A 23,039-nucleotide genomic window follows, 5' to 3' on the forward strand; every position below is an offset into this window, starting at 1 on the left:
ATCTGCATTTCTGACACGATCCCAGGTGTTGCTGCTGCTGCGGGGGCCCGGGGACCACACTTTGAGAACCACCACTTTCCACTCTGGATTCAAACCCAGGCTCCACCATTAGTGTGTGTGACCTCCAATGAGTCATTTAGCCGCAGTCTTCCAAACTCAAATGCAAGTTCACTGAGCTCCTGGTAGCAAAGTTCGTGTTGTAACAATGGCACATAGTAGGTTCTCAAGTGCTGTGTGAATGGGGACCTGGGAGACCTGCAGACACCGTCCTGCTTTTCTTTCTGAGGGTAAAGGGAGCAACAGCACATCTGAGGGGGAAATCCTCCCTTCGCTTTGGTGTGTGCATGGTTCTTTGCGGGTTGGGGTGTGGCGTATACGTGTGTGGTTCTGCGCACGCGTGCACGTATGCACATCCACAGGCCTGGCAGGTAGAAAGTAGGTGCTGTCTTCAGAGGCTGTAATCTTGCCAACTTAAAAACATTCCACGTATTATTTTTGGTCTAAAGGGAAACAGGGAAAAAAAACTTACCCCAAAGCTAATTATTTATGAGCAGTTGGTTCTCCACACTTTTTTTCCTCCCTCCATGCTCCAAGTCACTGAAAGCCCCAGCTACGTCAGTGGCTTCAGCCTGCTTGTTTGTATAAACAGAATAATTAAGATTTATTAAATTTGCAGCTGCCTACGCACTTGCCAACTCACTGCCGCGGGCGTGTTTGCCTGCAGCATTTAGACACGTGAAATGTCATTGCTTTTTGAGTTGCAGTTGCGCTGTGAGTCAATTGCATTCCTTGCATTGGCCCAGGGAAGTGGAATAGCCCTACCTGAGGCAAACTTTTAGTTGGGGATGGATTGGCCAAAGGTTCTGTGAGCCAGGGTGAAATAGGGCAGTGCTAGTTTGCGGAAACAGAGAGCAGGCATCTCCCATCCATTTCATATGTGGGCTCTTGGACTATAGATCCAGATGTTGTGTGACCCGAGAGTAGCATTTTATTTATTTGACTATGTTTCATAGGTTTTAAGACTCATATTTTTTCACATTTTCACATCTCTGGAATTCGGGTGTCTTGTTACAATGTAGTTCTTCCAGTGAAGATTTAGATTTACTGCCGTCACCCCCAACCTGAGATTCCTTTAAATTAAAATGTCTGCTTGTGGGTTGCGTTCTGTTTGGGTTTCCTTTGGACCACACTGGTTGTGTAAACGGAGACCGCCAACCTTGGGGAGCTCCAGCCCGTGGTTCAGACTCTTGAAGAAGAGTTTTGGTTTCCCACCCTTCACCCAGTGCCAAGAGAAGACCTGGAATTTCCTTGCCCCCTCTTTCTGTGAGGTGGGTTTATTTCTCATTTCTCCTTATGTTGAAGGTGCAGCTCCCTTGGTCCCCCATACTGATGCGGGCTGTCCAATCAGATGCGCCATCTTGGTTGCTGTTCTTTTCTTTCTTAGCGGTTTGTAAAATAATGGTGCACTTTTTAATCAGCGTCTTAGATTGGATGAGCTACTGCGATACCCAATCTCAGTGAGTATTCCATATTAGATTGTAACTTTTTCTCTTTGCAAAAATCCCTTTTGTGTGTCAGGCCCTGTGCTGGGCACGCATGTGCTTGGTCCTTAATACTCACAACTGCCTTCTCCTTTTATAGTGGGAGGAAATGGTTTCTGGGCCCCTTGGTCCCTTCTCTCACTCGTGGGATGGGGTCAGATGGGAGTCAGGAGAGGCACCATAGCTTGAGTTTGTACTCCTGTGACTTACCGTGGAACTCCAGGGGCGGGTCAAATCTGCTTCTTCCCTAGTCACAACCAAAGGCCTGGGCTTTGCTAGGGCCATGCAGTCTCTGACCACTAAAAGGCAGAGCCAGGGACAGGCTTCACCATGCTCTGTGTCATCCCACGGCCTCACCACTCCATCCATCTACAGAGCCCAGAAACAATCAGTCTTCGATGATTTGTGAACAAGTTGGTGCTAAAACTTTGGTGGTGAAGTATTTGAAACTAGTCCTTGACTACCAAGATCCAGAGAAGCATTCTCTACACTTGCTCGCTCACCTTCCACCCCACAACTCGTCTGAAATTCATCGCAGTGAGGTACCCGGCAGCTACTTCTTCACTAAGGCCAGTGAACTGCTGTCCTCATCACACCTGGCCCTGGGGCACTGGGACTGATGACCAAGGCCTCCTCTTCCAGCTGCCTCTATCCTGATACCTCTCTCTTTGTTTTACTGTTTGCCAGCTATCTAAGTCAGTGTTGATAACACTCAATGTTAATGAAATACTATTATTTAATCCACAGTCCATATTTTAAAATTTTAAGCTGTCTCAATAGTCTCTTTTGAATTGATAGACTTTTGTTTTTGAGCAGCTTTCGGTTTATAGAAAAACTGAGCAGAATGTACAAAGTATTCCCATAGACCTCCTCTCATCCCAGCCCCCTCCATCTTGCGTTAACATCTTGCGTTAGTGTGGTCCATTTGCTAAGGATGATGAACCACTTGATACATTGTTAATAACTCAGTTCACGGCTTGCCTGAGCACCCACTCTTGGTGTTGTACAATCTATGGATGTGGACAAATGTCTAATGACCAGTATCCACCACTAAAGTATGATGCAGAACAGTTTCACTGCCCTGAAAATCCCCTGTGCTCCACCTATTCATCCCTCCCCACCTCTCCCCGGGCCCTGGCAACTGCACATCTTTCTGCTGTCTCCACGGTTTGCCGTTTCTAGGATGTCCTATGGCTGGCTTCCTACACTATGCAGCCTTTCAGACTGACTTCTTTTACCTGTCAACATGCATTTAAGGTTCCTCAGTGTCTTTGTGGCCTGACAGCTCATTTCTTTTTTCTTTTTCTTTTCTTTTTTTTTTTTTGAAATGAAGTCTCACTCTGTCACCCAGGCTGGAGTGCAGTGGTGCAATCTCTGCTCACTGCAACCTCTACCTCCCAGGTTCAAGCAATTCTCCTGCCCCAGCCTCCCGAGTAGCTGGAATTACAGGTGCCTGCCACCACACCAGGCTAGTTTTTTTTTGTTTTTTTTGTTTTTGTTTTTTTTTTGTATTTTTAGTAGAGATACGGTTTCACCATGTCTGTCAGGCTGGTCTCAAACTCCTGACCTCAAGTGATGGGCCTGCCTCGGCCTCTCAAAATGCTGGGATTACAGGCATGAGCCACTGCACCTGTCCAATAGCGCATTTCTTTTGACCACTGAATTATATTCCATTGTCTGGACGTACCACTTACAGTCTTACTGGTAGATCTTTTTTTCTCAGTCCAGGATCCAATCCAAGATCACACATCGCATTTATTGTCACATCTCTGTTTTCCTCCAGTCTGGCCCAGTTCCTCAGTTTTTCCTAATTCTTCTTGACCTTGACCTTTTTGAGTACAGGCTGGACAGTTTGTGGAATATCCCTCAGTTTGGGTTTCCCTGCTGTTTCCTTGTGATTGGATTTGGTGACGGGTTCCTGGCAGGAATGTCACAGAGTAGTGCTGTGGTTTACTTACTTGTGCCTCTTATCAGGAGACACATGGCGTCAGTATGTCGCACATGGGCTATGTTCACTCTGATCATCAGTTAAGAGTGGGAGGGATTACATTGGGAGTTATACCTGTTGTAAATGACGAGTTGATGGGTGCTGACGAGTTGATGGGTGCAGCATACCAACATGCCACAAGTATACATATGTAACAAACGTGCACATTGTGCACATGTACCCTAGAACTTAAAGTATAATTTAAAAAAAAGAAGAAAAAAAAAAGAAAAAAGAGTGGCTGCCCTTAGGGAGCTTCTCCCTGTGAAGTTCCTACCATTGCTTTTGTAATGGATAAGTAGTGACCTGTAGGGGCTGGGTAGAGGCACTAGAAATACAATACCCCTTTCTTCTTGGGTGGTATCCTCAGGTTCTCCAGGACCTGTCCCTCTCCTGGGTCACTCTCCCTGGCACCTCCTTCCATGCCTGTGGTTTGCACACTATCTTGTGGGTAACTCTCCCTGGCATCTCCTCCCATGCCTGTGGTTCATGCACCATCCGGTAGGTGGCTCTCCCTGGCACCTCCTTCCAGGCCTCTGGTTTATGTAGTATCTCTTGGGTCATTCTCTTTTTGGCATCTCCTCCCACACCTGTGGCTTTCTGCACCGTCTCATAGGTGACTCTCCCTGGTACCTCCTTCCACGCCCGTGGTTATGCACCGTCTTCAAGCTGTGTGAGCTCTTGCTTCATCTCTAATGCAGGTCTGTCCTTCTAGCCTCAGTCCTAAAACCTCAACTGCCCACTAGATGCTTCCTTGGGGGCCCTGCAGCTGACTCAGTGGGCCTCCTCCACTGTCCCGCACTTGGTGCCGGCCTAGAAGCATCTTTGTGGTGGGTACTGAGACCTGGACAGGTCCTGGGTAAGACCTTTAACCTCAGTGGTGATGGGATGTGACTTCCTCTCTCTAGGCCCCAGGTCAGAGCACACCCACCCTCCACAGATCCAGGTTGAACAACAGAGGCCCCAGATACTTTTGTTGTTGTTTTATTTGTTGTTTCTTGTGAGAAATGCCATGTGGGATAGTAGGATAGAGCCTGGGCTCTTGACTGACACTGGAGAGCTGAGCCTATCTGTGTGACCTTGGACTGGGTACTCTCCCAGCCTCAGTTTCTTCCTCTGTAAAATGGGCATAGGAAAGTCGGCCTCACAGAGATGCTCAAGGTGCCCAGGAGGCCGCTGAGTGAGGTGAAGAGCAGAGCTCAGGACCTTTGGGGGTGTGTTTAGTGAGTTCACTAACAAGTGGAGCCCAGACGTCCTGGTGAACCATAGGCACAGTGAGAACAGCTCGCAGATAGCAGGTGCCCCTGTCTCCGGGGTGGCCTCTGATGTATTGAGGGAGAAGCGGATGGCCAGAGGTGCAGGGAGGGAAGGAGCCTTATATTCATGGTTTCATTCATTCAGCAAATATTTACTGAGCACTGCTGAGGATACAGTAAAGTACAAGACTAATGTGGACCCCGCCTCCGAGGAGTTAAGGGCAGCACAGATCTTAATCAGTGATCCAGAGGAAAGGGTGCCCTGAGGATGTGTAAGGCCAGGGAAGGTCTCCTGGAGGAAGTGACTCAGGGTGAGATTACAATGGTCAGTCAGCACTAACCAGGTGGAGTGGAGAAAGAAGGGCAATGAGCATTCCAGACACAAGGGACAGCCTGTGCAAAGGCCCTGCGGCAATAAGACGTGAGGGTCTTTAAGGAGCTGAGAGATGGCATTTAAGGAGGGCAGTGCTTTCTTCCCTGATGGGACTGAAGGTGATGATGGTGCCTAATCCCTGCATCCCTGGTGGAGGGGAAGCTTGTGGGACTTGCAGGAGCTGCCTCTCCGCCCCACACCCATCAGCCAGAGGAGAAAGGAAGTGAGCCTTTGTTGGGTGCCTACTGTGCATTTTATGCATAGCATGCATTGCTTCATTTATCCTTCCTACATTGGTAGGCAAGTGTCACTGTCTCCCAACAGAGAAGAAACTGAGGCTCTGAGAGGCTAAGCAACATGCCCTAGATCACACAGCTAGAAAGTGGTAGAGTCAGGGTTAGAACCCAAGACTCCAAACCTTTTATTTTCCCCACATCCCATTTCACCAGTGGTAGAAGATTAGGTCTCATGGACTGTGATGAACTCTAGCCTGCGATCCTCAGAAATCTGGAGTCTCAGGATCATCATGTAAGACCTTGGAGGACTCTTGGTCAGAGCCTCTGATGAGTATGTTAACTCCTCTACTCCCTCCCCACCCCCATGGGCTCATTGACCCCTGCTTCCCTACCCTCAGGGATGGTGTATTAGTCTGTTTTCATGCTGTTGATAAAGACATACCCGAGACTGGGTAATTCATAAAGAAAAGGAGATTTAATGAACTCACAGTTCCACGTGGCTGGGGAGGCCTCACAATTATGGCAGAAGAAAGGCATGTCTTACATGGCAGCAGACAAGAGAGAATGGGAGCCAAGTGAAAGGGGAAATCCCTTATAAAACCATCAGATCTTGTGAGACTTATTCACTACCACGAGAACAGTATGGGGGAAACTGCCCCCATGATTCAATTATCTCCTACTGGGTCCTTCCCACAACACATGGGAATTATGGGAACTATAATTGAAGATGAGATTTGGGTGGGGACACAGCCAAATCATATCCTATGGGGAGCTTATAACTTCCTGAGGAAGCCCTTTCTCTCTTTGGAAAAGCCAAGATTGTCATTTTTCTTGTTGGCTTCTTAGAGGGTTGTATATGTGTGTGTGTCTGTGTTTGTATGGACGTATGTGTGTGTGTGTTTCTAAGCATTTAGAAACATATTGAAAGATGTCTTTTTTAAAGAGCATTTTGGAATCCAGGGACCTTTAAGTGAGGATGTGAGCTCTAAGTAAACAGGCACTGGGCAGGCTGCAGGAATCCTTTGAGAAGACCACCCCTTGTCAACACTTGTATGTGTAAACACTTTTTGGACCTTCAAAGATGTTTTTCCCAGTGGATCACGGCCAAGGCACAACCCCTCTCTTGAAGAAGCAAAGTGTTAGCTCTGAGAATGGAGGGGCAAATAAAAAAGGACACTTGTAAGCAGACCCTCCATTTGGGAGATCCTTAATTACAGGCTGTTAGTTGCAGTGAAAACCCAGACCGGGTGGCCCTGCAGCTCATTGTCTTTTACCTCTTTTCCCTCTCCCTGGATGGGTCACATGTGTCAGAGATTTGGCTCCACCCAGCCCAGCAGTTGTGGGAAGAGCCACCGTCTCTGTGAACTCACACTCATTAAACAATGTGTCACCCCCTACCCTCCGCTCCCAAAGTCACCGCTGAAATACATGCAGCCAAGAGTACTTATTCATTGTTATAAGCAGCCTGTTTCATAAAATCAGTGTTTAAGGACTTTGGTGAGTGAACATATTTGAGGCTGCAGGCACAGGGTTAAGTGTTATCATCTGGAGGAGATACTTGGAGCAGGGGAATACATGAGTTGACTCAGAGAGGAGAGGTATAGAGACAGAACTGCCCAGGTTAGAACCTCCCAGGAACATTTGCATTTAACAGTGCTTCTTCATCACCATCGTCACCCTCACTTTGATGCTACCAGCCACTGCGTAAATCCGCCGCCACCGTTTAGCCGTCGTCCCAACACCATTGCCCTCACCTTCACCACCACCACCGTCTTCACCTCTATCACCATCACAACCATCACCATCACCACCACCATCACTTATATTATTTATTATTCGGCGAGATATATTTATTACGATGACGCATTTATTTTTTATTTATTATTATTATATTTTTCACGACATGACATTTACACGACATCGGGCTTTACTTTATTTTTACATTTACGACGATTTTGATTTTTATTATTATTATTTATTACTTATTTACGACGCATTTCGATATTATTTATTTTTATTTCATTTACTACTTTATTACTTAATAATTTATTATTTTTACGCATTTATATTTTACGACATTTATTTACGACGATTTCGGATTTCTTCGTGATTATTATTTTCGAATATTACCGCTATTCCACACATACTCTCGCTATCACTACCACCATTTCATCATCATTACTGGCTTATTTGGCTATCGCCTGTCATTCTGCAATACTATTTGCCAATACTATTCTATTTCTTCTATTATTATTACGATACGACATTTATTTATTTATTATGATATTTATTCGTGATGATTGTTACTTTTTACTATTATAGATTTTACTGCGACGACATTATTTGTTATATGACATTACTTATTATTAATATTATTTATTATTAATATTTATTACTATTAATCATTTTATTATAGTTACTTAATTTATCTCATTAATGACATTTTATAATTATTACGATGCATTTATTTATTATATTACCATTGCTACTTAATTTTATTAAATATTTACTCTACTTACTTTATTTTACTTGATGACAGGATTATGATACGATTACTTTTGACGATACCAAGCATCACTGTCATCATTGCCCTCACCTCCATCACCATGGTCACGATGACTATCATCATCACGGGACTGTGGCTTTTGGTGTCCTGGAGGGTGCACCTCGGTTCTTCAGGGAGCCAGCACATATATTCTATGATAATAGTACTAGTGCTATGATCACTAATATTATTAGTAATGAATGTTACTAACAGTTACTAATTGCTAGCACGATTATTATAAATAATTACTAATAGTACTAATAGTAAGAACTGGTACATTTATCAATCGAGGCATAAATATACTTTTGCTTTGAGCCCTCACCACAGCCCAGCAAATAGGGGTAGGTATTTGATCCCCATTTTGCAGAGCAGGAAACAGAAGATCCAATATTGATTTGCCCAAGGACACATAGCTGTTGAGTAACAGAGTCTGGGTGGGGACCTGGTCTGCTAGGATCCTAAAAGCTGGGCTCATCCTGCACTCTGCAGCATCTTGACCATGAGGGCCTCACTTTTCTGAGTGACCAGCTCTTTCTGCACTCCTTGGCAGTCAGACATCCATGAAGCCAAAACCCCGCCAGTCCCTCCAGAATTTAGAAAATATTTCTTGACCACTCTCAGGGATATTGTAGCAGAGAAGTCCATTAGGCATTTGGACTTGTGAGACTGACCTTTATGTGATACTGATGACGATGGTGATGGTGATGAAATTGATGATGAAATAAAAGGAGGAGGAGGAAGAAGGGGAGAAGAGGGAAGGGGAGAGGGAGGAAAAGGAAGAGAAGGCACGGTGAGCTCACACTCCATCCCAGTGACGCTTTTGGGAGGCTGGAGAGGTGGATCATGAGGTCAGCATTCATGACCATGGCGGTTAACATTGTGAAACCCTCACATCTCTACTAAAAATACAAAAAAAAAAAAAAACAGTTGGGTGTAGTGGCAGGCGCCTGTAATCCCAGCTACCTGGGAGGCTGAGGGAGAGAACAGCTTGAACCTGGGAGGCGGAGGTTGCAGTGAGCTGAGATCACGCCACTGAACTCCAGCCTGGGTGACTGAGTGAGACTTCACCTCAAAAAAAGAAAAAAGAAAAAGAAAAGAAAAGAAAAGGAAGAGGGGGAGGAGAAAGAGGAAACAGGGAAGAAAGACAGGAGGAAGAAAGTGATGATGGTGAACTTGATGGTGGTGATGATGGTGATGACGATGATTTAGATGGTGACAATATTAAGGATGTGTACTAATAATGACAGCAGCTGGTACATACCTACTATGTGCCAGGCTCTGCCTCATTGAATCCTCATGACAACTCTGTCGTGTAGGTACCATTATTGCCTCTATCTGTAGATGAGAAACTTGAGGTTCAGAGAAGTCAGGTGACCTTAGGATTCATAGCCAGCCCTCTGCTACACCAGGCAAGCGAAGATATATGTCACAATGGCAGAGCCTGCAACTGTCTTTTCTGTTCTTCCTTTCATGCCTTGAATGCTTTGGGAAAACTGCAGAAACCTTTGTTTCTGGCAAAACTTACATTAGCCCCATTTCACCGATGAGAACACGGAGACACGTACTGTCATACAGTCAGTTCAGTGCCATCGCCGCTCCTGGCATCCTCCTCGCCCCCTGAACCTGCCCCCCACCCCCAGAGTCCCCCAGCCCACTCACCTGTGCTGTGTTGGTTCCGCAGACTCGGCGGTGGCGAGGACTGGGCTCCCTCTTCCGGAGGGTGTGCTGTGTGGCGCTCCCACTGCAGCTGCTTCTGCTGCTGTTCCTCCTCCTGCTGTTCCTGCTCCCCATCAGGGAAGAGGACCGCAGCTGCACCCTGGCCAACAACTTCGCCCGCTCCTTCACGCTCATGCTGCGCTACAATGGCCCGCCACCCACCTAACCCGCTGGGGCACACAGGTGACTTTGTTCTCCAACCTCCAGCAGTCCCAGGGCCCCTCCTGAGGATGCCCGCCAGGGAAACTGGAAACAGGGGCAGGCCAAAGACTGCAGAGCTGCATCCATATCAGTGCTCCGTCAGCATTCCCAGAACAGACTTACTTTTTATACAGTGTTGTCTTAGTCTATTTATACCAAATGTGTACTACATGTGACTAGGGAACAATGTCTAGAATTTTTATACGATCTGTATGTAAATGCTCAGTATGTATAGTTTCATATATGAGGTCTATCTGGAGTTGGGAAAATTCCTAGCAGCGTCTCCCTCCAATGGGATTTTGTGGTATTGTTGACTCGGTCTGCAGTCAACTCTAGAAAGCAAGAACAATAACCTGTCACTTTCATGGCAACCTCTTCTCCAAAGCCAATCCCAGAACTCGGATGTAATGAAAGGCCTCTGAGCTGCAACGCGGAAGAGCGGCACAGACCCTCACTCGGCGCCCAGCGACTCTGGCTTTATGCATAATGAGAACAAGTATGCTTGTCTAGTTTTAACAGCCACAGAGAGTAGCTGCCACGTACGAGAACTAGAAATGGCAATGACCAGAGGCAGGTACAGTGATAGCAGTGACAACTGACAGAGCGATATCAAGGGAGAAAAAGAAGAGCTGCAGAGAGCAGATCCCCGAACTAAGAAAGTACAGCCGCGTGGAGGCATCGCGTGCGGGAGCCCTAACCCCAGCTCTCAGCGGCTTCTGATCACACAGACGTATGAGGACTGTCCCTGGTGATGACACCGAGCCCCCGTGAAACGGTGAGATCCTGTGCTGTGTGTTTCATTCAGGGAGAAAGGGAAGAAGACAGGCTTTATTTTTAAGATTTCCATGCAGAATGGTGAGGCACACTCCGTGAGCAGCACCCACTAGCAGTGCCCAGGAAAGATGCATTTCCTCTGTCGCTCTTGGACTGAGTTTTCATCATCGAGAGCTCAAGCTGCAGGACAGAAGGGAAGCGTCTGCCATGCCAGGGGCCAGGGATCGAGGGTCCAGGACAGAGGTGAGAGAATCTGCTTTGGAGTTCGGCCTGTCTCAAGGGCTCTCCTTCCCCTTCCCAGAAAGGACTCTGGAGACAGCAGGTCCACGGGGCCAAGGAGGTCTCATGTGCATTCTCATATGGGACTAGGGCCCAGGCCACCCAAAACCAGGCCCTCTCCAGCCAGGTGTAGGCGAGCTGGGCTCCATGCACCACCTGAGCTGGGGCTGTGGTGACTCCACGTGAGTTCCCAAGGCCAGAAACTCATCCCTTCCTTGCCAGGGAACTCTGGGATGGTTCCTAAGTGCTTAGCAACTGGATCATGTTTGTCCTAAATCAACACTAAATTTTCCCCTTAAAAAAAATACTTAATGCCCACTCTTTACAAATGGATTTTGTCTGTTCAACTACAAATAGGAGCTTCAGAGGGGATTTCCTTGGACCTTCTGTCTGGCTTTGGAATCATAAGGTATTAGAGATCCAGAAAGGCCCTTTAAGTAGAGAGGAAACTGAGGCCCTAAGAGGGCCTGATGCCCAGCACCACTGCTGTCTCACACACACTGACCGTTGGCCTTTCACCGTGAGCTCTGCCCTTGGGAGCCCCGGCCCTCGGCAACCAGGATATTCACAGGCAGGAAACCCGTGCTGCCAAGGAGAGCCCTCGGGCCTGACTCAGAAAGCGTCCTTTTGTTTTTCTTTTAACTCGCCCGTATTTGTTACAGCTTTAAGCAGAATGTGACTTGGGCACTATATTTCCATCCACAAGCCTGGCTCTGAGTTATTATTATTATTGTTGTTATTATGATTATTTTGAGATGGAGTTTCGTTCTTTTTGCCCAGGCGGGAGTGCAGTGATGCGATCTCGGCTGACTGCAACCTCCGCCTCCCAGGTTCAAGTGATTCTCCTGTTTCAGCCTCCCGAATAGCTGGGATGACAGGCATCTGCCACCATACCCAGCTAATTTTTGTATTTTTAGTAGAGACGGGGTTTCACCATGTTGGCCAGGCTGGTCTCGAACTCCTGACCTCAGGTGATCTGCCCGCCTCAGCCTCTCAAAGTGTGGGATTACAGGCATGAGCCACCATGCCTGGCCTTTTTTTTTTTTTTTTTTTTAACAGCTTTATGATAAGCTGTAGGCTTATAATTCTGCTCCTCCAAACAATACTTTTCTCTGGAAAACAAGCCCTGTGGACACTCCATCCTTCCATCAAGTTCCTTCCCTCAAGTTGCTTCAGTTTAACTTATTTCTACAGGACCAGTACATGCAGAATTGGCAACTACAGGGGATGAAAAGTTCAAAAAGTAGATCCTACAACCCTGTGGCTTGGTTTCCAAATATCTGGAGAAATACGTGATTTCATGGAAGAAGAGAAAGCACACTTTTCTCCAGATATCTGGAAACCGAGCCAGAGGGCCGTTCTCTGCAGGCGACCGTCTTACTGGAAAACCAGGGGCTGTGCGAGCCCAGGCAGCCATGCACAGATGTCCAGTCCTGGAAGTCAGAGCTGTGGTGCGGGGGGGCTTGCCAAGTTTCTACTCTCCTATGTCACAGGTGAGAAAGCTGAGGCCCGGAACGGGGAAGAAACTGATCCATGGCCACACAGTGAGAGACAGCAAGGCCAGAGCCCAACTGGCCGCCACGGCCCTCAGGCGGTGCCCTGCTCACTGTGGTGTGATCCCTGCGTGTCGGCAACTACAGGAAAAAAACAGCCACCGGGCATGTGTGCAGCCTGTCACATATACCACATATTGGGGAAGGAGAAGCTGGAACATGCGGGCAGGGGTGGGGATATCTACCTATATTTTTAAAATTTTGATAATGATGCCATCAAGTCTGCTTGTCTGCACAACTTTTTTTAAAAAAGAATTGCTATTTTCAGTACTTTCTTATAAATATACTTGTAATATGACGTAACAGCCCAATTACTGGTGCTTCCATGCGCAAGTGCAGTCTCCTTTGCTTAAAGGCGAGCCAGGCGATTGATCTTATGACTTTAGTTTCTAGCCTCTTTAACAGCCATGCAGAGCTTTAAGGTGCTGCTTGAAAAGGTGGCGCTGTGGCACGTGTGTGTGTGTGTGTGTGTGTGTGTGTGTGTGTGTGTGTGTCTTGTTCATCTGTCTCCAAAATGAAAGGGGTCTTAGAGTTTATAAGAACTGGTACTCTGATGGCCCAACACAGGGTGTGTGTGTGCGTGTGTGTGTGTGTCAGAGAGAGAGAGACAGGAGGGGAGGGGAGGAGGGAGAGAGAGCCACCAGTGGGTCGGTTGATGAATTAGTTATCCCTGCTTACCTATCCCTCCCACCCCTTTCTTAACCCATTTTCTGTATGTGGAAAGGCACATGTAGCACCCAGAGGGTGTTTAAAAAGAAGAGCTGGGAGGGGGTGGGATGGGCAGGTACTGACAGCACATGAAGCCAGGACCCTGGGAGGTGCTCAGTGGTGGCAGGACAGAGGGAACACTGACAAGGGAGACAAAGAACGTGCTCCCTTTGGTGCTCGTGGGTGCGTGACCCCCTTGGGTGGCACTTTGCAGCCTCGCTTTGTGTAATTCCCCCACGGACACCTGCCCGCAGGGCTTGATACTGTTTTACCCCCATGTTTGAGATGGAACACTGAGGCTTAAAGATATGAAGGCCCTTGCTCATGCTGCAGTGGGTCCGAACCCACAACATGGGGCAGTGAGGACCCCAAAGCCCAGGCTGGAGGGGGGCTTGAGGCTGGTTCTACCAGATTGCAGTCTCTGTAGCCTCTGGGAATGGAGTTCCCTGGGCAAGCAGGCAGAACTCCCTGCCCATCAGCTTGCCTGGGACATGGCCAGAGTGGAGCATCCATATGTTTCCCCGAGGGACTGGCCCTCAGCTCTGAGATGAGTCGCCACCAGCAGCACATTCCCCTGGGCCATCCATCATTATCTTCACATTGCTCACCTGGAAGATGAGCCCCTCTAATGTCTCACGATGAGGTCCTCAGTCATGAATGACAGAACTCCACACCCCCAATGCCCAGCACAGGATAAGAGCTTCGGCTGTGCTTTGTTGAATTACATTAAAAACCCCAAGGCAAATGTGTTTCCTGACACCCAACTCCCTTCCAGAGGAAATGGGTCATGGATGACCTGACCCAATTCCATCTCTCAGGCCCCGTTTGCCTCGGGCAGGTGGCTGGAGCTCCCTGCAGGGCCCAGGGGTCCAAAGATGCTTGTCTCCGGGCAGCTTCAGGGGAAGGAAGCTGGGGACCCTCTGCAGCCTGGGGGCCACAGAGAATGACAGGCAGAGGGCAGAAAAAGGCCTGAAGGTGGGCAGTTTGTGCTAACTGGGGGTTCCCTAATGGATTTTACTGTTGGCAAACGGGGACCGGCAGCATCATCCTGCCCTGCTTTGCAGGGGATGGGAGGCTGGGGCTGCCCACAGTTAGGGAGTAAAGAGGGGATCTTAACTCTTCCATTAGACTGGAGCCAGGCCTGACTGGGAGGCCAGGAGGCTTTGCAGAAGCTTTGGGGACCTGCACTTTATGCTGGTCTGGCTGGAGAGGGCAGACAGGGAAGTGGGCCAGAGGGAGTCAAAGGCAAGAGGTGATGTCAGGCTCGATGCACTGAACTGTGTGCTTAAAAGTGGTTAAGATGCTAAATTTTATGTTATGTTTATTTTACCACAATTTGAGGGTGAGAGGAGAGAGAGAGAGAGTGAGAGCAAAAGAGAAAGAGAGAAGAGATAGAAAAGGAGGGAGGGAGGGAGGGAAGGATAGTGAGAGAGAAGAAGAGAATGGGAATGGCAGGCTGTACCTTCATGGTTCCCAACTTTCCTCCAAGGACAAGCACTAGTGGCAAGCTTTCACTGACCAAAGGCGAGTGAAACAATATGAGGGAACGCCTTGAGTTTTTCTTTCTATAGGATTTATTTCACCCAAATGCTGACTCTTCATTCTAGGATTATGTTCTTCCTACTTCAAGGGTGCTCAATGGCCTTTAGGAAATGAGGAATGGGTAAAGGTGGCTCTGTCTTCTTTGATGGTTTCTATTGTGTTTTGGGAGCCCTCATTGGACAAAATAAAAAGTTGCCAACTCTATGTTGGTTTTGCTCCCAAGACAGTGTTCTTCCTGAAAACACATGCCGTCTGAAAGTTTGGGAACCCGGGAGATGGTTGGGAGAAGAGAGCAGCTTGAGGATTGCTTAGTGCAGGAGTCCCCGAGGGAGAGAAGGAAAGAGAAATGGGAAGAGAGACATTGCGGAAATTTGTGTCAACCGGGCTCAGCGGAGGCCAGGAGCCTGCCAGCTGTGGCCCCCCGCAAAAAAAACAAAACAAAAAACCAGGTGCTCACTGGCCCTGCCTTCCCACTGGCCATTTGGATGCTGTCCGGGGTCTGCGGCTTTCTCTCTTCTGGTTGGTGGGCAGACGTGCCCTGTGCCTCTCTGCATCTTAATCCAATGCAACAAGCATTCTCCAGCCCGTGTCAGGCTTTGTGCTGGGAGATTTGGGGTGAGCAAAGCCCAGTCCCTGCCCTCAGGGCGCTCGCAGATGAAGAAAAGGGTTTGTGCCATTGAAGATGCCCATCTGGATTGCGGTCATTGCCCTTGACTTTGCCTATGTGCCTCTCCAGAGGGGGCAGGCCCACTTCACAGAAACTGGAAGAGTCACACGGGGCAGACAGTGGGAGAGCTCAGGACAGGGCATGAGAGTGTCTTGCTGCCTCTTGGAGGCCACCATCATGACTATGAACCATGCTGGGCAGAGGAAATGGGTCAAGGCGGCCAGGGCAGCCTGGCTGAGCAGGGAGAGGACCTGGGCATGGCAGAAGGAGGGGAAAATAGACTGACTCGGCCTCAGGAGGTCAGAAGGATGTTGGGCTGTGCTGAGTCTCAGAACAACACAGCTTGGGAGGCTCCTGGAGGCTTCAAGGTGAGGCCCAAGGCTAAGGCAGTGGATGTTGATTGTCATTTCCATTACTCCAAAGCCCATTTTTCCCCACTGGGGATTGTCTGGGTTGGCATGTACATCCCAGTGACCAACGTGTCCATGCTCAAGGATAATCTCTTGCCCTTTTCTGCCCCCTGCCTAGGATTTCTCCCCAGAGGAGGGGAGCTGAAGGACCCCCCCGGGAGGCTGTGCCTGTGGCTGTCACCCCGAGATGCCAGAGGCTTCCTTTGGATTCTATAATCAGAGTATTTTTCACTGGTGTCTGTAGTGATCGCCAGGGAGCCTCTGTGTCCATAGCCCAGTGGGATCCTGCCCTAATTCCCTCTCTCATGGGGACTCAGCCAATTCTCACCCCAATCTGATTGTCACCAGTCTAGGTCAGCATTGGAGGGAGGTGTGGGCAACTACAGCCCTTGCTGCTTCCAAGACAGACATCAATAGTTGATCACCAACCTTTCCCACTCCCTACTCTCCAGCCCAATGAACGTCACAGTCCTCAAAACCACTCCAAGCAGCTGCCAATCAATCATATTTGCATGTGAGCAAAACCTGTTTGACATCCGTACACCTGTACCAGCCCTCTCGGAAAGCTCTCAATTCTGGCCTCCTTTTCTTTTTTCTTTTTTTTTTTTTTTTGAATGTATGTTAAAATTAGGATGTTCTCAATCAAAAATCACTTTTCCTTCATCTAGTACTTGGGTGAGACAAACTAGCCCCAGAAAGCAGACAATGGGATGAACTGCCAGGTAGGACTTCTAGGGGAGGCAAAATGGATTAGGAAATGCTAAGTTCTCTGTTGAAGGAGGATACCTGGATTTTTTTAGGCTGTCAGAGGTGGAGGGCTTCCATAGACTGTCTTGTTCCAACTTTGTACCCATTTTACAGGTTAGGACTCTGAGACCTCAGTAGTTCTTGTTTGGCCAGTGAGCTCAGGGAGTTAGTTCCAGGAGTGGGGGTCAGTCTCTGCACCCTCTGGATGACAGGGTAACATTGCTCAGCACTAGACAGGGTTGAGTTGGACCTCCGCTGCTGATGGGCTGTGTGACCTTGGGCCAGTTCCTTGCCACCTCCCCGCACCTAATGATAAGGAGGGAAGTCAGTCCTGGAACGTCTAGTGCTCCTTGAAATATTAGGAATTCTAGGAGGGTGCGGGTGGGCTCACATCTGGAAGAGAAATCCCTAGATTCAGCCACAAGTAACAGAATCCCTCCTCCCCCGACCAACTTTGGCTTAAACCAATGAGAGACTTTACTTTTCTCTCCTCCTGAGAAGTCTAGAGATAGGCGGTTGCTGGTGTCGTCTCCTCAGCTTGTGGATGTCAGAGCCAAGGCTTTGCAACTCTCTTTCCTTTATATCACAGTCACTTCATGGCCCAGGATGCTTGCTGTACCTCCACTTTTTCATCTGGGTTCCAAGCAGGAAGGAGGGGAGTGAGTTAGATGAATCTGCCCTCCTCATGAGGAGTTTTCCTAGAAGCTCCACCAGCCACTTCGGTTCTCATCTTGTTGACCAGGGTGGTGTCACATGTTTTCCCCACATCTGCAAGGAGTCTGGGAACATGCACCCAAAAAGATGGGAGCCTTCTAGTAAGAATGAAGGGTAGGGTGGCTTCGAGTGGGACTTAGCTGTCTCTGCTACAGTTGGAGGAAAAAACCGGGGTTCGTCCTGACCCTCCATGCCTTGGCCGTATGCTCCTTATGCGGAACTTGAAGGCATCATCCTTGCAGGTGATGAGTGACCTGCCACCATGGCCTGCCACCTCGTCTCAGGGGTCCCTGAGTCCTACAGGTCTACCCAAAGGCATTGTAGACATTCTTCCTGCAAGACTTGGGAACCGACAAATAGGTGTGCCCTGCTTGCTAGAGTTTTTGTGCAGGAACAGCCCCTCCCGTCTTTGTCCTGGCCGTGAGCACCAGGGCTAAGCTTTTGAACACTTCCTTTATGTTTGGATTCAGCCCAGGCAATGCATATTTGCTTTCATTTCTTCTTGAGCTTGAGAAGTTCCTGGGTGCAAATCTTGGAAAATGAGGATCTCTGAGCCCTTCCAGGCCAGCCCTTTGTTTTCTAGCAGACAATTGAAGCTTTGAAAGGGAAAGTGGGTGCGGGCACCCCACAGATGGCCCTCATCACCCAATTGCCAGTGCCTGCAGGCTCCTTCAGCAGAGGCCCAGAGTCAAAGAGGACTTAAAACCAGCTGTCATTTCTCTCTCAGCTTCTGTGTATGAGAGAAACGCCTTCTGTTTTTCAAAGTAAGAACAAGGAGGAATTTGTTTCTAAAAGAACATTAAAACACAGGCTCGGGGTTTAAAAGCAAGTGGTTCAGCGGGATGTTCAGGGCCTTAAAACACAGTCAGCGGGACACAGCATCTCCCAGCACCTGCTCTCCGGTTGTCATGGTAACACCATCCCCAACCCAACCACCTTGTCCAGCCGGGAGACAGCAATCACAAGGAGGGACCTCAGTTTCCCCTGAGGATCCTGGGCTTCCTTTCTGAAATGCTTGCTTCTGAGCTCAGCAACCAGGAACACCCAGCCAGCCCATCCCCAGCACCTCTGTGGAGATGAGGGACAAAGTCCTACGGCCCGTCTTCCTGTTCGGATGAGAAAGAGAGGGAAGGAGACATACCCCGAGGGCCTGCAATATGGTCATGACACTTTCAAAAAGCCTGTGTGCTATGGAGTCATGATCGGAAACCAGGTACAGAAACCAGAGTGCGGAGGGTCAGCAGCCTGCCTCAGAGCAGCCAGCTAGGGGGTGAGTGGTAAATGTGGGACTTGTACCCAGGCAAGACTGACTCCAAGCCCGATGCTCCACTCTATGGAATGTTCCCTGGGCCTCAGTTGCTTTCCTTTCCTTTGCAGGCTGCGGGCTGCTATCACTCTGGCAGCTGGTGAGCTAGCTGGAGGGCGACATTCCAAAGCAGGGCAGTAGGGCTTGCCTCCTGTGCCCACTCCCGCGGGGAAGTCTGTTGACTCCTACCGCTGATGGGAGCTGGCAACATCAGGATGAGGCCCCAGGGGATGGTGGCAGGTACCCACTGACTGTCTACCTTCCCACTGGAAAAGCACGGACAGGCCAGCACTTGGGGGGCAGGCAGAGGGCAGAGTTGGCTTTGCGCAGTCTCTGCCTGATGAGCAGCTCCAGTTCCTCTCATGGGAGAAACAAGGAGGCAGTCGCTTGTGCATATTCCAGAAGTTTTATTGGGGAGGAAGAAGCGAACAGAGGAAGCTGTGTGTGCGTGTGAGGGAGTGGGCGGCGTGGGAGGGATGCACGCGTATGTGAGCATAGCATGTGCGGGTACTACACATACATCTCCATGCAGAAGCACACCTGGGCAGCCCTGGCTTCCAGCATTGGGCTTCAGCACAACAGACCCCAGCCTGTGGTCTCTCTGAACCCAGGGAGACCGCATTGGGCTCAGGACGTTTTCCCCGAGGTCCAGAGTTTTATGCCTCTCCCTGGCATTCTCCATAAAGAAGGGAAGGTCAGATGACCCCTTAGATCTGTGTCATCTGGGAATTTCCTTGGGCTGGTTTAGAAACGATGCCCTCTCTTTTTCTCAGGATAGCAGATAACCTGCTGTGAAAGAGGGCTTAATTCTATGGGTCCTAATTTTCTCCTTTCTCTCTCTCGTTCTGTGTGTGTGTGTGTTAGGAAAAATGGCAAGTTTCCAATACCAGCTTTGGAAGAATGATTATGTTTTCCCTCCATTTCAAGTCCAAAAGACCAGAGCCCTCATTCCAAAGGGCATCCACCCAGATAGATTTTTTAGTTTCATTTGTCATCCCTCCCATGGGAGGGCCCCATGTCTCCTCAGAAACCATCCTGGGCCAGGCGCAGTGGCTCACGCCTGTAATCCTAGCACTTTGGGAGGCCGAGGCAGGTGGATCACGAGGTCAGGAGATCGAGACCATCCTGGCTAATACGGTGAAATCCCGTCTCTACTAAAGCACAAAAAATTAGCCAGGTGTGGTGGCGGGCGCCTGTAGTCCCAGCTGCTTGGGAGGCTGAGGCAGGAGAATGGCATGAACCCGGGAGGCGGAGCTTGCAGTGATCCGAGATTGCGCCACTGCACTCCAGCCTGGGCAACAGAGCAAGACTGTCAAAAAAAAAAAAAAAAAAAAGAACCCATCCTGGATGCAGCAGGTGGGGCAGAGTGAGTTTGGCCTGCCCATGACTTCCACCCCTGAGATTGTGAACAAGGAGGTCTGGGGCAATGCTGAGAATGTTTTTGAAGATACTCCCAGATGATGCTGATAATCACACGAGATTGAGTGCTGCGATCGCCTTGAGTCCAACCTCTGCATAAACGCAGTCCTCATAAACAAGTTCACTCTACGAATTCACTCTACCCTAAGCTAAGTCTATGTGAGCAAACTCACTTCATCCTTTGTACCTGGAGACCTGGACCTGATACTGACCTGTTCATGTAGCTGGAATGGTGTATTTCATGCAATGTGGACCAAGCAATGGCATGGTGTGTGTGTGTGTGTGTGTCTGTGAGTGTGTGCATGTGTATGCGTGCGCACTTTTGTGTGTATATGTGCATGTAGATGCTGCATAAATGATTTTTGATGTCAAAGGCAAACTCATTCCATTGTTTTAAATGTTCTATTATGTAAACAATATGCAGAGGGACCATATCTACTCTTGTCATATTATTTGTGATGGTAAAACATGCATTTGCAATAAATTAAGCTTTCTGGGAAGGCAAGCAGTATTGGAGCCAAACGACTGTCTCGGAACATGTGTGTGTTATCTCGGTTCATATCAAGTCCAAAGCCGATGGAGCCTTCCCCGCCATCCAGGGAGGAACACCAGGACCCCAGAGTTTCTTCTTAGTGCTATATTTTAAAGTTGCATTGACGTTTTCCTCCCCTTCCTTTTGTGCAAGTTGGAAGTAGCAGTGTTCTAAAAGATGGTTTGACGTTTTTGCTGTTGTTTTATGTTTTTAAAAATGTATCTGCTTTGTGTTTAGAAATAAAAATCTCTATTTTGGTCTATGAAATAGTGTGTGGTTTGGAAATTCGTTTTCTGAAGTAAAGGAGTTTGTCCAAGAGGTTATGAGAAGAAAGATGACGTGTGGCTGAGGCTGACATTTTAAGATTCTGACTTCCAGTTCAACCTCGTTCATGCGGAGGTTAGACTCAAGGCGACAGCAGCACTCAATCTCACGTGGACATCAGCCTCATCTGGGAGCATCTTCGAAAACATTCTCAGCATCGCCCCAGACGTCCTCGTTCACAGTCTCAAGGGTGGGGGTCATGGGCAGGCCAAGTGGATACTGAAAATTCCGAAATGTACTCTGAGTGCATTTTGTAGAGAAACAGCACCCCCAATAGATCCAGGCACTAGCCCAGATAGAAGTAAAAGGAGGCCTTTCCAGCCATTTTACTCCCAACCCCAGGGATCAAAGCCCCACCAGGACAGTTTGTTTAACAAAGAATTCTTGGGTTTGGCTATCTGGTTTCTTAACTCACAGTGCACTGGAAGCTGCGGAGGAGAAAGGGAGGACTCTGCCGGATGCAGGAGAAGCCAGAGACACCATCCTGACTTTTGAGGGCAGGTCTAAGAAACCGGCAAGTAGACCCAGGAGCTGCCACAGGCTAACAAAAGCTCCTAACAATGGCCTTGGTTTGCCAAGAAAAGGAAAGTGTATGTCAGAATCTTCTGCTTACAAAGGCACAGAAGTGTACCCTTCAATTCAGAACACTGTCATTAGAAGGATTTAAAATAAAATGGTTTTGCCTCTTGTTTAATTTGTTCTCCCAAGTGAGAATTTTTTAAAAATCTGCCATTATTTTAATAACGTGTGTAATACGTTTCCTAAGTTTTTCCCATCTCTGTGATCTTAAACCCTTCTCACCCTTTGGGAGGTGGGGCGGGATGGGGGGTGGGGGACTTGAGTGAGAAGCATTGTATCTGTAGCCCCTCACTCCTTACATGACTGATAAAGCAAGGGACAAAGTTTTAGTCTCCATATGAATTCAAGTGGAGTCCAGAGCAGGGCATGAGGCTTTGAACCACTGGTGCACAAGTTGCTACAGGCTGGAAGTGGTGGCTCATGCTTGTAATCCCAGCACTTTGGGAGGTCGAGGTGGGCAAATCATTCGAGGTCAAGAGTTCAAGATTAACCTGGCCAACATGGTGAAACCCTACCTCTACTAAAGATGCAAAAAAAAATAGCCGGGTGCAGCAGTGCACACCTGTAGTCCCAGCTACTTGAGAAGCTGAGGCAGGAGAATCGCTTGAACCCAGGAGGTGGAGGTTGCAGTGCGCAAGCCAAGATCACGTCACTGCACTCCAGCCTGGGCAACAGAGTGAGACTCCATCTCAATAATAATAATAATAATAATTACAGTTTTTGCCATCAAAAGTAATAGATTTGGATCTGGTTCAGTGGTGCATGCCCTAGAGTTAAACACCATTCAAATGAGTCTCTGAGTTTTTGACTTGGTGAAGCAGTTCTGCAGAGAAAGGGCAAAGGGTGGGAAATCTGTTCTATTGGGAAGAAGGAGTGGTCCTTGGTTTTTCCATCTGCCTTGTTTAGGTTGCTGGCACTCCTATAGTGGACCTTGCAAATGGAAGAATCACTTTCCACTGTCAGGCTGCAGCGAGACCACTGCTGGCTACAAGGAATTTACAACTGAGGGAGGTGAGTTCACCCAGCATATCTGGATCCATTGTCTAAAGTCTTAGAGTAGTGCTAAGTACCCTCCCAGAAACATTTGTGAGTCTCGTGGCCCTGAATAACGAGAACCCTTACCTTCTAAGTAGTTGTCCAAAAAATAAAGCAGCATGTTTTTTGAAGAAAGACAGAACTCTGTCGACTGGGGTGCTCTGCCTTTTAGGTCTATATGGAATTGATCACGGCATAGCCCTGTTTAGCTGATCTGAAGAAGTCTTAATCCATATAACATAAAGGTGTGCCACGTGTCATTTATGTTAACTAAACGTGGTATACATGTTTATTTCTACAGCAGAAGCATCAAACCTGGGGTCAGGAACTTCAGGGTTAAAACACTGTTTCAGTGAGAAAACTAGATTCACCCTTCCTTGTTTTAATTTAGCACCTTTTGTGAGAACTCAACCCACTGGGAGAGTAACATTAAACACACACGGTTTCTAAATCTTTACTGAGTTCTCTAGTGTTTCTGGCTGGGCGACTCATTCATTTTTATGACCGTGTGATTTTTTTCACAACCAGGCGTCCCATGGAAATAATTATCTTACCTCAGTTTTCATCCATGGCTTCGAAGCCCAACCATGACACGCTT

General features: G+C 48.2%; 1 protein-coding gene and 1 pseudogene across 10 annotated transcripts in view; both read left to right on the plus strand.

Annotated features, from left to right (window-relative positions):
- Positions 1 to 12,756, plus strand: part of SYNE3 (spectrin repeat containing nuclear envelope family member 3) — a 96,644-nt gene extending 83,888 nt beyond the window's left edge. For 7 of the 10 annotated variants that reach the window (XM_021941533.2, XM_031667873.1, XM_021941535.2 and 4 more), the window contains exon 18: positions 9,617 to 10,149. In XM_021941533.2, the coding sequence (XP_021797225.2) occupies positions 9,617 to 9,817 (201 nt within the window). In that variant the 3' untranslated portion in view covers positions 9,818 to 10,149. Of the gene's footprint in view, positions 1 to 9,616; positions 11,719 to 12,398 lie in introns of those variants that run through there. The other 3 variants (XR_002523506.2, XR_004184791.1, XM_031667869.1) reach the window with 3 other exon arrangements.
- Positions 12,757 to 18,069: 5,313 nt separating this feature from the next.
- LOC101016574 lies at positions 18,070 to 19,687 on the plus strand (annotated as a pseudogene).
- Positions 19,688 to 23,039: the final 3,352 nt, after the last annotated feature.

Source organism: Papio anubis, chromosome 7 (genome assembly GCF_008728515.1).
Source record: "Papio anubis isolate 15944 chromosome 7, Panubis1.0, whole genome shotgun sequence".
Lineage (NCBI taxonomy): Eukaryota > Metazoa > Chordata > Mammalia > Primates > Cercopithecidae > Papio > Papio anubis.